At 36.9% G+C, this 16,917-nt stretch overlaps 2 protein-coding genes across 3 annotated transcripts in view; one reads left to right on the top strand and one right to left on the bottom strand.

Moving 5' to 3' along the window:
* Window positions 1-420: 420 nt before the first annotated feature.
* Window positions 421-16,836, bottom strand: TRMT44 (tRNA methyltransferase 44 homolog). The gene is made up of 11 exons (XM_015625024.3): window positions 16,420-16,836; window positions 14,760-14,877; window positions 13,682-13,901; window positions 12,618-12,686; window positions 10,300-10,407; window positions 8,807-8,878; window positions 6,148-6,254; window positions 5,329-5,512; window positions 4,256-4,646; window positions 3,294-3,410; window positions 421-923 (listed from the first exon to the last, which is right to left on the bottom strand). Exons 1-11 carry the CDS (start codon window positions 16,814-16,816, stop codon window positions 691-693), a joined length of 2,016 nt encoding a protein of 671 aa, XP_015480510.1. The 5' UTR covers window positions 16,817-16,836; the 3' UTR covers window positions 421-690.
* Window positions 16,814-16,917, top strand: part of ACOX3 (acyl-CoA oxidase 3, pristanoyl) — a 32,107-nt gene continuing 32,003 nt past the window's right edge. For both annotated transcript variants that reach the window (XR_004496971.1, XM_015625021.2), the window contains exon 1: window positions 16,814-16,909. The gene's annotated coding sequence lies outside the window, so the exon portion shown is untranslated. The remainder of the gene's footprint in view (window positions 16,910-16,917) is intronic.

Raw genomic sequence — 16,917 nt, 5'->3', positions numbered from 1 at the left:
CCCAGGAGTTCCTTTGTTCAGGGTCCCTCATCAGAGGCAGAAACTTGAGCTGCTATTTTGTTGTTGCACCAAAACCACAAAGTTTAAATTATTTTAAGGATTGAGACATGTGAGACTGAGCTATGGGACTCCTGGGGTCAGCGAGTAAAGGAACCTTGTCTGACTGTGTGAGTGTGGGAAGTGTAGAGTCAAGCCGGGCAATCACGAGCTCACTGGAGCTGCCTGCTGTGAAGGAGCTTCAGTCCCAGCTCAGGTGCTGTGGGTGTGGCTGCCACAGCAGCACCTGGATGGTTGGACAGAGAAGTTTCCTTAACACTCCTTGTAAATGTGGAACAAAACAGGATAATTTTCAGGGTTTGAAAATGCTGCATCATGTACTTTTGAACTGATTAAGAATCATGAGGAGTTTCCCAGGAAATCAGTTTTTAAATTTTTCGACTTATACAAATGCATGCTAGACAAGCCATGACAAATCCAAAAATATATATGTACTTTACTGTACTTATTCCCTGTTAATAAAAAAATAAAGAATTAGAAATACAAGAGAACTGGTAAAGCAAGTGCAAAATAACATGCACAGAAATGAAGAAAATCCCTCCATATTTACAGATGTTCATGCAGTAGGTAGTCCCAAAGTCAATCATAGATTCTGTAAGGTACATAAGCCTAAACACAAGTTGCAACATTTTATTACTGTATATGCTTTTTCTTTTTAATTGTCTGAGACTGCCTTAGCTCCTCAGTCCCATGGGCATATGGGCAAGCTTCAGAAGGTAAAGAACAACCATCAGGATGATGAATGTAAAACCAACAGAGGCGTGTTTTAAATGCTTCAGCTGAAAGGCGCCGTTTCACTTCAGGTTTAGTTTTACTTGGTGGTTTCTCTTTTCTCCAGTCACGAATATGAACTCTCCCATTTTGAACTATGATTTAAAAATAAACAAAAATGCAGCTGTTAATAGACAGCCATGGCAATTATAGTGGAAAAAACTGCAGTGACATTCTGTGAATAAAAAACATTCTACAAATGGATCACTCAGGCAAAACCAGATGAGCAATTTGTACAGAAACAGAAAGACGTACACAACAAACCAAGACAATGCAGACACAGTACACAGAAGACTTGATTGATTTCCCTGAGAGATGTTTTACTGGGATGCAGAATAGTTTGAGGCACCTTTGCATGACCTTTGTAGAAGTTTGTTAGTTCATTTTAAATATAGCAGTTGGGATTACTTAGATTAAAATCATCTGAACTTAGATTGCAAATTCTAACTGAAGAATTTTCAACTTCAAGAACTATAATTCTTCTCATGTTTGCATCTTTATGATTCCACATTTAAAATGTGATTACCAGCAAATGTCTTTCACAAGGGTCATTCACTGACCCAAAAATGCACTGCACAGAGAAGATGACATGTCTAATCCTTCATGTGAACCAACTCTGAACTATCACTGGTTTATAAGGATTCAGCACTTTGGGCTTTTTTAATTCATTTGCTGTGGCAGGACCATAAACTGTACATGCACACACTTTTGATTCTCTGTCAACTCCTTAAACAAGTAAACAAAATAGATGAAAGGAAGTTAGCCAGAGAGGAAGAAAAAAGATGACAAACAAGAGTGAAAATTAAGAGGGAAGAATCTGCCACTTTTAAGTTGCTATACTCTATTTTCATATTCTCCTTCAATCACACCTTCTGCACCAGACTCTCGTAGCTTGAGATAGTTAACCAATACCATTCTGCACTCTGATATTTGCTATTCACAAAGTAAGTAGTCCAGTGAAGGCTGAGTATCACACAGTCTGCACTGGATGAATTAATTTCTCCAGGTTTCTTTGTGATACACAGATCTGAACTCATACTAGGCCAATCAAGAAGCTATTTCAGCTTAGCATTAAAATCCCTCACAAATGACAAAGAAAAATTAACAGCTATTTATGATCAAGCATAATTTTTCCCTAGAAACTCAGTCTTGTATTGGACAAGACACCTGATGTGTAGAAACTGTCACCAATCAGTTATTCTAAGACCCACTTTTTGTTTGGTGTGTGTTTGCAAATCCATCCATTTCCATGTTTTAAACTGAGTTAAGATAACAAAAGAGCTGTAACTATGTTCTTCTCTGTCCTCATGGGCAGGAGCAATGTCCTTGGAGACCACCAGAAGTTTCTTGCTATGGTGACATCTACTAAGGGAGGAATTGCATGGTCTCTCCCCAGGCCCTGGGGAGTATCTATGTGACGTAAATTACTGAGCTAACTCAGATTAAGTCAGATCTTTCTCTACAGGTAATGTGCACACAGCCTCTGAGCCAATTTAAAATGCTCATTCCATTTACAATGTAACACGTTGCAAAACTGATTTCACCTGCTCCTAATGATAGCAAACCAAATTCAGACACATAATAAACTCCATGAGACCAACTTTTTTAATGGATCATAATTCAGGAGGATTTTGTAAGCCAAGTGTACAGAAATCTTTAGTGGATACTAAACCTGCTTAAGTTGAGCTCTGGCAACAAACAGATTGCATACTCAGGATTACTTGACATAGCGCACTTCAAAATTGGAAGCAGCTTTAATACTGATAAAACCCTGAAGATCTCCTATTACTGCAAAGCTACATTTCAGTTTTGCAAAACTTCACACTGACAAAAAAGCCCTAAAGCAATTACACAAAGCACACTGTCACCACACATTACAACAGGGAAAAGAAGCCTAAACACAAAAAACTGCTATCAACAAACCCAGCCAGCCACAGAGACCTGCTACTGAGTTCTTTCTGCCACACTACCAAAAGCTGCACAAACACAAGGTACCACAAGCTACATAAACACATCAAGCTTCACAATTATAGGTTCTTAAAGAGGCTAATTTTGTTTCATGACTGCATTTATACTCGGGGGCTTGGTATGGTCAGACTAAGCCTCAGTTAAATGCTTTAGTAAAATTGCTCTGTATTTGACAGCCTCAAAACCATTAGTAATTCATAGGAAGAAACAAAAATAAAAGATCAAAGAATAGCATCAAATCAGCCACTTGAACAAAAGGTTTGTCTTTTCAGATACAGTCAGTGTGGAACATTTTGCTGATAGATGCCTCACCAATCTCATTCGTAAGAGCTTTACTAACAATATCTTGGAGCAATGGGCACATAAAGAATATTCAGCTTTCCACAGATACAAAAAGCAGTCAAAAAACCACCACCATAGTAATTCTTCAGCTAAGTTTAACTGCATATAAAGGAAATAGAATAAATTATTAAGGAAAAAACTCAAGACTCCTTTACCTTCAAATACTTGATGATTGTTCTTGAGTAGTGTTTGCAGGCCTCCATATTCACTCTTCAGCTTTTTTAAAGTCTCCTTATTCAAGTGTTCTGCCACTTCTCTCAAGGAAAGGCTTTCTGCAATAAAAAATGGCAGAATTATTAGGAACTTTTGTATATAAAACCTTAACACAATTCAACTTCTATATAAGTTAATTACTATGGGCAGAATGTCAGAATTATCCACCAGTATGACAGCAACTTTTTTTCTCACAATATGATGTATGGTACATATTTTATATGCACATTGTCTGTAAAACAACAGCTTTCATTTTGCAGGACTCAGGTCAGAATTTCCACACTAAGACACACTTTTTACTTGCTCTGTTTTTACAGTAGCATGTAATCCTCATTGCAAAAAGCACTGTTTATAAGCATGTAGTTAGAAGATTCAGTCAGTAACATATAACAAACTACAGTGAGTAAACAGAACAGATGGAAGAAAATTGAAAGATTGTAGTAGTGAGAACTGACTGCTTATGCAATTAACAGCAACTTAACATTCTTTTTGTTCCTAAAACAAAACTAAAAATTCCTAATCATGTTGTAAGCTAATGCCACTTCAAAGCACTTCTTACCAACTCTTACAGACTTATAGCTAATCTGTTAATATTCTAAACCACAATACTCTTCCCAGATAAGGTAGAGTTGTGGGCTTAGTTGGGTTTGGTTTAATAAAAATGGATTCTATAATAGTATTTAAATGTAAATCAGGAAAAAATCTCACACCAATTTCAAAATATTCTTCTGTGTATTTATATTTACGTATTTATGTGCAATAAAACATAGTGGGGAAAAAAAGCATCTTGGATTGCAACTGTATTGTCCTCAGTGTTTCTAAAAATCTATTCACAAACACGAAAATTTGCTAGAAAAGACATGTTCTATCAGTTAAAGATAGCATAAAGGAAAGATAACCTCACCTCCTTGATTCCAGGTATTCATATTTCCACCCTGCTTATCAGAACATGATTTTTGGGGGGCTGCATTTAACAGCAAGTTCGCCACATTGAGAACCACTTCATCTACAAAATCCCTAGGGAGGGAAGCACAATTTCTGATTTGTTCCACTTTTTCTCTGGGTTGAAATCCAGGCATCCAAACTGTACCCGCTGTCTCAGTCTCATCTTCAGGAGGTTCTGAGCCTGCTTCTTTGCACTGACCACCACAGTGATCCTTATGGTTAAATCCAACCCTTCTGTCACACGTGGCCAAGGCCCAGGTCTGACGACTGTTAATAAACTGTGTGATCTGCTGGTCAATCAGAGCATGTTCTGCAGCTGGATAGGTCCTGCTTTTCCCAACAAAGCTGACCTGTTTTAGTAGAAATAGGTAAATCACTATCAGAGTCCCGAATTTACACCCAGCCCCACAACCTCCACATGTTTATGGAGACTTCTCAATAAAGAACCTACAGTACCTACAATAAAGAACCTACAATAAAATCCTGTATCAACTCAATGCTCAATAACACCTGAAGGGTTTTTAATTCCAGTCTTTGAATACTGGTGCCCCAGAAGAAATCCAGTAAACAAATCACAATCCATCATGCTATACAATCACACAGCAGAACTATTGTTTGTGACCCTCAGATTATTTAAAGCTGGACATCTCTTCCAACTCTGAGAACATTTCTTTGAATGTCAATGGACAAGAAATACAGCAAAATTAAGTATAAAAAAAGTAAGACAGGCAGCTAAAAAAATTAAGGCAAAAAAATAAGGGTTTTTTTAAAGTTTTCCATCATATAGAGTGACATAAGACAAAATCATGAAACGTTTCATTTTTTCCTGTTTTAGCACTGTACCTATAACATTAAGAGTAGAATTCTCAAGAAAACAATGAGTATTTTTAATCTCTTTTCAGAGCATCCTGTATCAAGTAATGAAGCTGACTATTGTCTTATCTTACAACAGTAACAATGAACAAACATCCATATGCTTCAAACAGAGCAAATTGAAAAAAAATACAAAAGCACTACAGAAGCCAAAATTACCCTTTTTGTGGATGGAATTCTAAGGCAATCTTCTTCCACATGAAAGCCACATACAAATCCCACTTGAGCAACAAAATCAAGATATTCTCTGTACTGAGTTTTCTTGCTTTGTCTTCGGCTGTATTTTCCATGGAAATCAAAGAAGCAGCATGGCAGCACAAAGTAGCAACATGAATAGGAAGACCTACAAGAAGGATAACAAACTGCTGAACAGTAAATTATTTCAGAAAACACAAAAATTTAACAACCAACCTATCAGATAAAAGCAACAATGGATTTTTTTATTAATCAACAGAGCCTCATGCAATAATATTTATAACTTCCTCTTTCAGTCAAACTATTAGTTTAGTCAAAAATACCATTTCACAAAGTACTTGATGTAGCAACTTACTTTGCCAACTTAATTTACAGAAGTAAAACTCTAAATTACTGCTGCTGGTTGAAAAGAGCACAACAGCTCAAGGGAAGGCAGAACCATATGCTTGTATTTACAAGAAAAAAAAACCACAAAAAAAACCTTCAAACAGCTCCACGTATAAGGAATAAAAAATTTTTGGCTTTTGAATTTCGAAAGTAAAATGCTGCATTGAATTCTATGAGAAAGTAAATACTGCATCTGTGCTTCTCCACAGAAAGAGAAACATTTTGTAAAAATAATCAACTCCCATCAAAACTAGCCCATCTTACAAGAAGAACAGGTGTGGAACCAAAGCTGACAGTTTTTACCAAGCCCATAGAGGTAATTATGGAGGGGTTTGTTTGTTTTCTACCTATTTTTTTAACTCTTTCCATCCCACTCCCCTTCTTCTGCAAAAATACCTAGCTGCAATTACAGGTATCCACGGTGTTAACTCATCTGAATGGTTTCCTATGAGCCAGTCAGTATCTGGAAAGAGATGACTGTCACCTGGAACGATCGTAGCTTCCTAAAAAACAGAACACAGTAAGTGAATCCTATGACACGTATCTTTAAAGCATTTTATTTAAACCACTAAATAATAATATAAAGTAATACCAGATGACAAATATAAGGTGAATGAGCACCACAAACACCAACAATGTTTTCCTCAATTAGCAGATTTTATAGCCACAGAGAAGTAATTAAGCAACAAACACCCACAAAACATGGGTCAGAAAAAAAGTGGAACAGCAACTCTGATTAAGATATCTAGCATTTAAATATATGTAACGAATATTATACACTAAATTATGATTTCTTGCCTATCTCCTTCTATGACTTGTATGCCTGAACTCAGTTTTTCAGAAAGGCACTTAATTTGCTGTTTTGCAGCCTAAAGGACTTACACAGCTTCATTGTTATTTTCTCCTTCACAGGTGCTGCCCAAATCAAAACCCAGTATACAGAACACCACTCTTCACATGCTATAGTTCATATATAATAAAACAATAACAAACAAAAGAAAGCCCAAATTAAAGCAACAGGCTGAATTCTTCATACAGGCTGAATTCAAATGTTCTACAGTGCCCATAATGTTTGTGCCTCACATATGTTTTCTCACTTTGAACGAAGTTCAGCAGAGAAAGTACTGAAAGATATTGACACCATGGAAGTAGACTAGATATTCTTCCCTGAAAATGCACATGAACATTAAAAGAATTATTGGGCAAATTTGAAAAAAGTTTTACATTTGAATTTCCACAGATCTTTAGAAAAAGTTCTGAAAATGATATCCATAATCTCTTATTATATAGAAAATATATGTTTTAAGAGCTTAAAATTCACATGTATATGCAAAGCAGTATCTGTATAGGAATTAAAGAATAAAATAAAACAAAACCACTTATTAGGGAATTTCAAACTATCTTGGTTACTTTCCAAATCCCTCTTAAAGATCAATAAGGTGATTGTTCACTTAAAATTGTTCACTTTAAATAGTACAGCTCATTTTTAGATATGTATAAACATTTATAGATAATGAATGTAGCAAGTTGGGGTTTTTTTGGCAGATTACTGGATGCTAAATCACCAAGCCTTTGGTCAGTGTTTTCTTACCGCTGGTTAAACGTGTTACTCATACTTTACATTTCAGTTTTGACCATTCAATTTAGGCATTAGACGAGTTATCAGTGCCACACTGCCCATTTTGACAGTCACCCCCAATCAAATTTGTATCCACCATGTCTGACAGCAGTTTGGAAACACAGAGTGCCACCTGTTACATCCATTTACGTTGTTAGTATTGTACTGAACCACACAGATGGCAACATACACCCTGCAACTCATGTTGTAAGTAAAGATCAAAACAAAATTAGCTTCAGGCTATGGCTACAGGAGCCTTGCAAAATCATTTCATCCTTCCTGTTCATTTTCTTACTCCTTCCAGGATAAATCATCTTTCCTCAGCATATATTTTTGTTGTTTCTTTCAGGGCAAAAAAAGGAACATGTAGCACAAAGCTAAAGAGACAATGCTACTCAGCATGATCAGATGTGACTTTAAATAGAGTAGAAGAGGAACGAAGGAGCACCACAGCTTGATGTTTTGGGTTGTTTGTTGAAGCTTTTCAGTAAGATCTGCTTGCAGACTGCAGCAAAGGAATATAGTAGTTTTGGCAACCTGTACGCAAAATGGCAGGGTGGCAAAGAGAAAGAAGGCTACACAACACTGAAATCTGTGAGCTCTCATCTGTGAAAACTGATGTTCTCTCCTTATTTACTGTGTTAGCATCCAAAGATATGTTGAATGAACTTTAAACAACATTACTAGAGAATAACCACAGGTGGAAAATTATTTTACTATATTGGGAGCTGCCAGCTTTTGACAGAACAGAGTAAGAAATTTTAGACCTGCAGAACAAGAAACCAGGAATACCTCACCTCCAAAGGGCAACGGCTCATTGGCACTATGCTTTAATGAGTATCAGATTAAGAATACCTGGAATCAAATTGAATGTTCCTGTGCTCAAATTGTTCATAAAAATACTAACATGAAACTTGAAATATAATCCCTTTTGCACACTCATTTTCCTGTTCATTTCTGAAGGCCAGTATTGCAATTATTTAGGTTGGCTCCTTTGAGGTTTAACAACAATTCTGGTCCCAGAACAGAACACAGCACTAGAAGATCAGAATCACTTTCAAGAAAATATCCAAAATTATGAGTGGCTTTATTATCTTTTATGTGCTAGTGGTGCAAACAAAACTGCTTAATATTGATTTTCCAGTAAAAAGGAAGCTTGTTTCATGATGTGTGTATCTGTACATGCAATAAGAAATCATCCCAATCATTCTTGGCTGAGAAATAAGCTAGTTGTAAATATGCAAGGGTGCAATACAAGATTTTTCTCATAATTCCCTTTACCACTTATCTTACCCCCAAGGGATATGGGTAGCATCATACCAAACCTATGGGTCTCTTTAGATAACTGTCTGTAACCCAGTATGCTTCCTTACACTTGCATCAAAACAAATGAATAAATGTACATATCAGTAAGACTGACATACATTTGCATAATACCTCTAAATGCGTCTCTGGTCCATACATGTCCCATATTTTTCTTCTCCTCACATCAATTCCTCTGCCTGAATGCTGAAATATTTGAACAAAAGAAAGATTCAATTTAAGTACTGCTTTTAGCAGAAATTTCAAATAAGTTCAGTAAATGTACATTTTAACCTCGATTACTTCATTCATGCTAAAATTTAGACACGTAACAAAAACCAGCTTTGCCATTTCGGGCAGAAGTTGAACACTTTTATTCCCTTCTTTCCCTCTCAAATATGAAGGGAATTACTAGGAAACCCTAAGAATATATCTGGTTCAAAATTTTACCTGGGCACACCTATTGAGACTGCTCTTGAAAATCTGTATTTTTACAAATGTAAAAGCAGAGGTGTTGATTTTTGGTTGATTTATTTTTAAAATATCAAAACCTTTCACAGGGGGAGTATTACTGCAGTGCCCACAGGGCTCAGAGCAGAATGCTACTCTAAGCAGTTCTTAGTGGAGAACCACCATTCAACTACTGAAGCCCAAACAATTTTTCCCCTGCTTGAATTAAAAGGAAGAGGAAATAGACTGGAAATTAAAGCAAGAATGAAGAACGTGCAGTATTTGTAATTCAAGAACCTTGTGCAGAACTAAGCAAAATCAATTACTAAAAAAAGTCTCATAAAAATCTCATACATTATTTTTTTGTCAGTCAATGTTTGTCAGCACTTAATGAATGAATCACTGACTGAATGAAAAATCCACATGGAAAACAGCAGCTTACGTTACACAAAAGTTTTTTGGTGACACAAGAATAGAAAACTTGTGCTAGAACTTGGAACATTTCCCTACTCCCCCACAGACATTTCTTTATCTAGAGAGATACTAATTTCCTCTATAAATTTTCCTATGTTCTCCCAAAAGTGGAAGATGCAATTTTCTGAAACAGACCCAATTTCAATGGGTTTTGTTTAGTCTCACTTTTCTTTCATTGCTGTTTCAAAAACTATGTTCCAAGAAACTGAATTATACTGTTGCCACATTTTTACTCCCAAAAGTAAATTATGCTGCTAGGCATTTTTAATTAAGAAATCTCAGGATTGCTTTCAAAGATACAGAAAAATATTTTCAGGATGTCACAAGTAGTTTGGTTAAGAATAAGTTCATGAATCTGGCAAGATAACATCTTTGTTGTTCAACATCTTGCAAGAGAGAATCTGAATCAAAATTCCATATTGCTTTTTGCATAACTAAAATATTCCATTACTTTTGTTTTTTCTTCTTAGTTTAACTCAGAAAAAAAATAGAACTGAATTTAAATGAAATGCACTAATTAAGATAAATAAATGAATGATTTCTAATCCTCTGGTAGGATTTTCTAGTTAGTAACTACAGTGACAAAATCCTGTTTTAGCAACATGAATTAATTTATTTTGGCTATTTGCATGCCAGAAAAAAGGAAAGTATAACAAATACTGACACTAGTTGTTAATAAACATTTTAAAAAGCATTCTATTTACCCCTTCATTGTTTAGAATATGAACCAGCAAACCATTTCCACATCCAAGATCTACAAATGACTGTTTCTTGGTTAACCCTTTTTCTTTTCTCTCTTCTTCCCAAAGAATCTAAGGCAAGAAAACAGAACATATTAGGCTTCCACTCTCAAGTTTCCCTATAAGAAACCATCAAAGGTTATTGGAGAAGAAAGGAGAAAACTAGAAATGCAGACTTGACAGAAAACACTCACTGTACTCAGAGGTAAAAATAACTTTAGAGGGGGGAAAAAAAAAAACAACTAAAAAAAAAAAACCAAAAAACCAAAAACCAGAAAACCACTGTTTATGAGGTGGAAAAGGAATTAATTTGAAAAAATATCAATAATTTTCTAAGAGCTAAGCCCATCCTCCACTGTGTTTTGAGTCATTGGGAGTTGAAATTAATCAGGGCTTTACAACTCTGGGCTAGAATGAGAATAAATGTAAAGTAAGTTGCTAAAACAATGGGTGCAAGAGAAGAACAGTGAAGCTTCTGTGAAACAGAAGAAGCAAGGGGAGTATCAAGTAAACTCCACCAGACTCTGCAAGTAACACCACAGATGCATTTATATCCACTGCACTAAAGAAAGCATTGATGGCAGAGCTGAAAATAAACCTCAAAATATTCTTTGTAATCACTTGGCGATTTACTGGTACAAGTAACATCTCTTTTACTGAACAAAGCAAGTGTTACCTAGCAAGTTAACTGTCCCAAATTCTATACCAACTAATGGACCCCAAAGCTTTTAGACAAATTCTAGTCCCTGGTCTGTACACAAGTAGGTACTTTTACACAGATATGTAATCCATAATTAATAAGTGGCTGTTTCTCTGCAAAACATGGATTAACCTTTACCACTTTCCAACTCTTTTTCCTTCAATGAGAAGTAAGAGACCATACACTCCTAACTCTGCACTCTGATTTTTTACCATGACTACCTAAATCCTGAAGAGTACTTAACTATGAAAATTAGTATTTGTAATATCGTCACTTTTGAATATAAATTTTGCTAGAGGGAAAGAAGCTGAAAATAAACATAGTCTGCTAATCTCATGCATTGTTTTTAGGTTTACCTATCATTGTACTGTGGCACTCTAGGCAGTATCCCAGAAATCCTTAATTACCTCATTCACTGATCCTACCTGTTCTCCAAGTCCTGCAGAGTTTTTCATAACACAAACTCAACAGCTACATCCTTGACCATGCTCCTGGTCAGTGAGTGATCTCAATATGATTGCAGAATAAAATGAGGTCACATTGAGATGTCATAAACCCATAATAACACTGGACCTACCTTTTCTAAATCACCTGTGTAATGCACTTCCAAACAATGAGTTTCATACACCATCATAAAGATACCTGAACATTTTGAAGCAGGTTAGGTTATTAATACTTCAAGTTTTTATTTACATAAACTATATATCGAATTACTTTAATAACTTTCTGAAAACTACTGCTAATTAGCCAAAACATAATCACTGTAAACCAACACTCACATGTATAAAAATGCCATCACTCCAGAATTTTCTTGTGGCTACAACTAAATTCCTAATTTTCGACATTGAATACTAAGATGGTGGTAAAAATAGTAAAGATGAGTCTATTACATAGCACTTTCCACAAGGCATTATCTAAGGTTCTAAGGGGTTAAATATTTAATTATCAAAATAAATTAGTCCTGAATGAGTACTCTAAATGAGCTAACATTCACAAATACTGATTTAGGTAAGATGCTACAAGTATAGTTCAATGTAGACATGCTCTTGCCACTGCCAGGTTGGCAAACAAAAATATTTATGTGCCTGCCTTTTAAAAACCTGAAGTTTCTAAGAACTGCAGGTAGCAGAGTTTTCATAGAATCTTAAGTAGTTATATGTTTAAGAAAACTGCACAAAGCATTTATCTGCACTCCTAGCATCTGCAGTTGGCCTTATTACACTTGAAGATGGGATTTGAGCTGAAATTTTATCAAGAAAAGGCACAGCAGTGAAAAACCATTAAGATTTTATTTGTTCGTAGTATATAATGAACAAGTAGTAGAAAAATTTATACAACAATGAATCCTAAACTCCAATTGATCCATCTTATCACTTCTACATTAGTGCCTTTGCCTTTCTCACCTATAAATAAATAAATTTTGTGTATGTAGATAACAAATCTCCTGTGACAGAAGAGTGCAAATCTTCATTATGTCTTCATGAAGACGTTTTTTTTACCTCTAAAATTACCTTCTTAAGAGAGGTTCTATTATTAGGAAATATAACCTTACAGCATATTACTAGATAAAGCAGTTCCCTACCAGCAAGTAAGTGGCAATGGCAACATCTTCATAAACAAACTTCTCAGGATCTGTCACTTCAGGCCACACCTTCGGAAAAAAAAACAAAACAAGAAACAACAAAATGAAAAACTAGATGAAAATTTATTTTCTGCATCTGAAATAACCTAAAAAAAACTCAGACACAGTAATTTGGATACTTATTCACTTCAGTAAGTTTCTGGACTTCACAGATTTTGCATTTTAACCTCATTAAAATATACCCAGAGAACAGACCATGGATCTTTCACTTTCTCAGGAGAAAAAAAATCTTATCTATACCTCTGCAAGATTAAGAACATGAACATTTGTAAATTTCTATTCACAAGGGAACAGGCCTAGAATTATCCTGGCACAGTGGACACGAAGAATCAAAATCTTAAATAGGAAGACAGAAAGTGAAAGTATTATTCTCAAGTGTTACTTTGTAAATGAGTAATTGAAACAAAGACTAAATACTCAACACCATGCAGAACTGAAGACCACACTGCTGTCTTACCCAAATATATAGTTCTCCTCTCCTATGTATCTTCCTGTAAGTACTGAAATATTAACAGTAAAACCTTTCAGCATTTTCACTGGATTTTTTACAAAAGTATTTGCCAATTTTTTTGTTTGCAGCAAAAGCCAAGTTTGCAAGAACACAAACATTGCTTCATACAGTGCTCTGTTGCTCTTCAGGATAAGTAAAAAGATTACAGTGCTGCTCCTCTAACTCAAACACATATTAAGATAGTATAAAAAGGGTTTTGAGAAGGAGGTGTTTTATTTATGCCTTCTAAAATGTGGATGACTATTTATTCCACTAGACCTTCCTCGTTTGTATTGTAAGTGATACATCCTGGAATACGCCTAACTCCTCCAAACATTTATTGAAAATTAGTAGGCTCTAAATCCTACTTTTCCAATTAAGTTCTTCCAAGTACTAAACAGTTTTATTCTCCATATATACCAAAAAAAACCCCAAAACATGAAACCAAAAAACATACTTATAATTCAATTGCTTCTTTTATAAAAAGGAAGGATAATATTACTGCTTAACTTACCTTTACCATCTTTTTGTACTTTTCTTTGAGGTCCTGATAAACATTGCTATATTTTGCTACCGAAACGAGTGAGAGTGTACTTTTAAACTCACTGGGCTTTTGCTCCACAGACCATTTAGCCAGTTTGGACAAAAGTTCATTTCCAAGCCATGCTAATTTTGGGTACACAATTCCATCTGAAAACCAATCTTCTGGAAATGGAGCTACAACAGATATAGACCTTAAAAACAAACAAACAAAAAAACAGCATACAGAATTTCATTACTTCAGCTATCTCAAGGACAGAGAAAACAAGGATTAAGTGGAGAAAATCAGAAGATCAGAGATATAAAACTAGACTGGAGAATAAGTCTATAGAATTATTCTAGCCTCTAGAATAAGACAAACAAAAGGAAAGTAAACCAGTGAAGTTACTGAATAATGGAACAGTTTCCCCTGAATTTTGTTAGCTCATTATCTCTCAATTTAAACACTGTACATAAGAGTCCATGCTGCATTTAACACATTAAATGAGGACTCACACATGATGAGCAACCTGATTTCACACAACAGCCAAACACTAAACAGTGAAAATCAACTTATGAAATTCCTGAAAAATAACAGGACAATTTAGGAGAAAAATATATCCATTGCCACAACTCACATTTCATTATCTCTAACTTTATTCATATTTTATTACACCTACATCCCCAGATGCCCAGGACCAAACTGGTCCACATTTCAGTGACTGAAGCTCAGTGTGTTTACAGCAACTCTGGTTTGACCCTCACCCTTACTAACACCCACAGAACCTTTTCAACAGACACTGCTACATCCTTATGATCAGAAGAGGCATATTTTTTCTAGACCACACATGGGTACAGTCAATGTTTACATTCAAAAGTGAAACAGGTTTGTTTTATGTTGTTCTTGGTATTGTAGATGTTTCTTTTTAGAGAACACTATGCACTCATACCACACCACTACTGTAATTTATTAAGCAGAAAATTATAAAATCTCAATTGCCAACATACGAATACTAAACCATTGTGTGACTCTTTCAATAACTGTTTCCTTCCTCTCTCACTCCCATACTTACCACTCCTCATCTTTTATGTGTTTAAGTTGAATTTGATAAATATTGCACTTTTTAACCAGGTATTTTCCTTCACTCTTTTCCTCCAAGGGCAGAAAGGTCACAGTTCCATTGCAAAAATCTGAAAAGATATGCAAATAAGGGTTTATTATTCCATGGAGCAACCCACCCTGGTTAGCACCAAAATGAGCTTCTGCCTGCAAACTAGTGAGGCAAGACATAATAACAGAGAAAGAACCACAATGTCAGGAATAGATCTGTTTCTTGGTGTTTCCAACATATGAAACTACGATTTGAATTCTTCAAATCTAGCATTCTATTGCATGATGTTTCCAAAATATCTAGGGCTTACCAGGCATATTCATGTTCATCAAACCTAACTATTTTAATAAAGGAAAAACTAAACAATAAGATTTTTCTAGTATATGACTGGTGCTTTTCCATACCCCACAGCAAATCCAGAGCCCTGGGAAGCAGGAAGCAGTATTACTTACTCTAAAAACTAAAAAACTTTTTCCTGCTGTTGTTTACGCTGGGCAGTTGCTTCAGAATAACTTATTAAGTTCTCAGTTTTGAAAATGTTTTTAATTACTGTCACAACAAACATTCTTGCTGCTAAAAATACTATACTGGCTACATAATCAATTTTCAAATGGACTCCAAAATTTTATGAGTTAGATAAGAAAGAATTAATTAGCAGTAGAAAAAATGTTAAGTCTTGCTATCCTGTCTCATCCTTAGCAATTCCACTTCTAACATTTTTTAATTGTAAACAAATTAGTTTTTAAAAAAATCTCCTAGGCTTGTTCTCAGAGATAAACTCTATAGATGCAGTTCAGGAACATCTTTTCTTAGCAACAAAATTAAAAATAAATCAAAACATATAATATTTTCTTTTAAGGCACCAATTTTTTGAAGGCATCAGGTAAGAATCATAGGCCTCAAGAACATCCCAAGTGTGCCCCATAAATGACTATCATTCTTTCTGAATTGTAAGTCGAGTTGTTTCTGGAATTCTGGTCATTTCCAAAACATTAGTACTAGAATTTAATCCCCATCAACCTTTTTTTCCAAAATTTATCTTAAAAACAGTGTCAAGTGCTACCCTATGTAAATTTCTTTATATCAGCAGGATTTATTGCAGCATATTACCCTCATACAGTGTAAGAAAACACCCCAAAGCAAAACAAAAACAAAACAAAAAATGTTGAGCTTCTTTCTTAAGGAATACTAAACATTAAGAAAGTCGATACAAACACTTCCACTTGTCCGGGCTGGTGCCATAGCTGCCTACTCCTTTCAGTAATTCTGCATTTCCAAACTCTACAGTCACTCCTCACAAGCCCCTCATTAGGTCTGCAGCACGAGCAGCGTTTGTGCGTGGGCAGCTCACTCGTGACAGGAGCTCCTGAGCGGCACAGGCCTTTGGCCTCTGTAATTTGTATTCCAACTGCTGAAACTTCAGCGCTTCCTAACGCAACGAAAGGCAAAAATAAACCCTAAGCACACGATAGGAACAAAAGACTATCTTCGTTCGCACAAATAGGGGAGAGAAAAAGCGGCATTTCTCTCATCCGCGAGACAATCTCTGAGGGGCCAGGGCAGCGACAGCCCCGGCCCCTCACACGCCCCGGGCCCGGTGCTCAGCGCCGTCTCCGCTCACCTTGCACCGCCAGCTCTCGGGCCGGGGCGGCGGCGGGCCGGCCCCGGGGCAGCAGCGTCCTCAGCACGGCGCGGAGCTCGCCGGGCCCGCCCCAGGCAGTGAGGGGCGGCGGCAGAGGCAGCTGGCCCCGCACCTCCCTCCAGAGCCGGCCCAGCTCCACGGCCCCCGCCGCTCGCCCCTCCTGCCCGCCGCCGCCTCCGCCTGCCTCCGCGGCGGCGAAGGATGTATTTATCTCCCCGCCGATCGGCACCGTGCCCTCCGCCTGGACAGCGGCGCCGCTCAGCCGCCTGTTCGCCACCTGCGGCTTCTCCAGCCACACGCGTACGGCCGCCCAGAAGCCGCGGGGCAGCGCGGTGCCGCCGGGATCCCGCACGGCCGCCGTCCCCACCGGCCCCATCCACCGGCCGCTGCCGCCGCGCTGCGCCGGGAGGCGGAGCGCGTCGCAGGCTGCTCCCGTCAGTTCCCGAGGCGGAGACAGCGGCCGCCGCAGGTAGGTAC

The sequence above is a fragment of the Parus major genome, chromosome 4 (assembly GCF_001522545.3).
Source record: "Parus major isolate Abel chromosome 4, Parus_major1.1, whole genome shotgun sequence".
NCBI classification, from domain to species: Eukaryota; Metazoa; Chordata; class Aves; order Passeriformes; family Paridae; genus Parus; species Parus major.
This window is presented reverse-complemented; position numbering and strand designations above follow the sequence as displayed.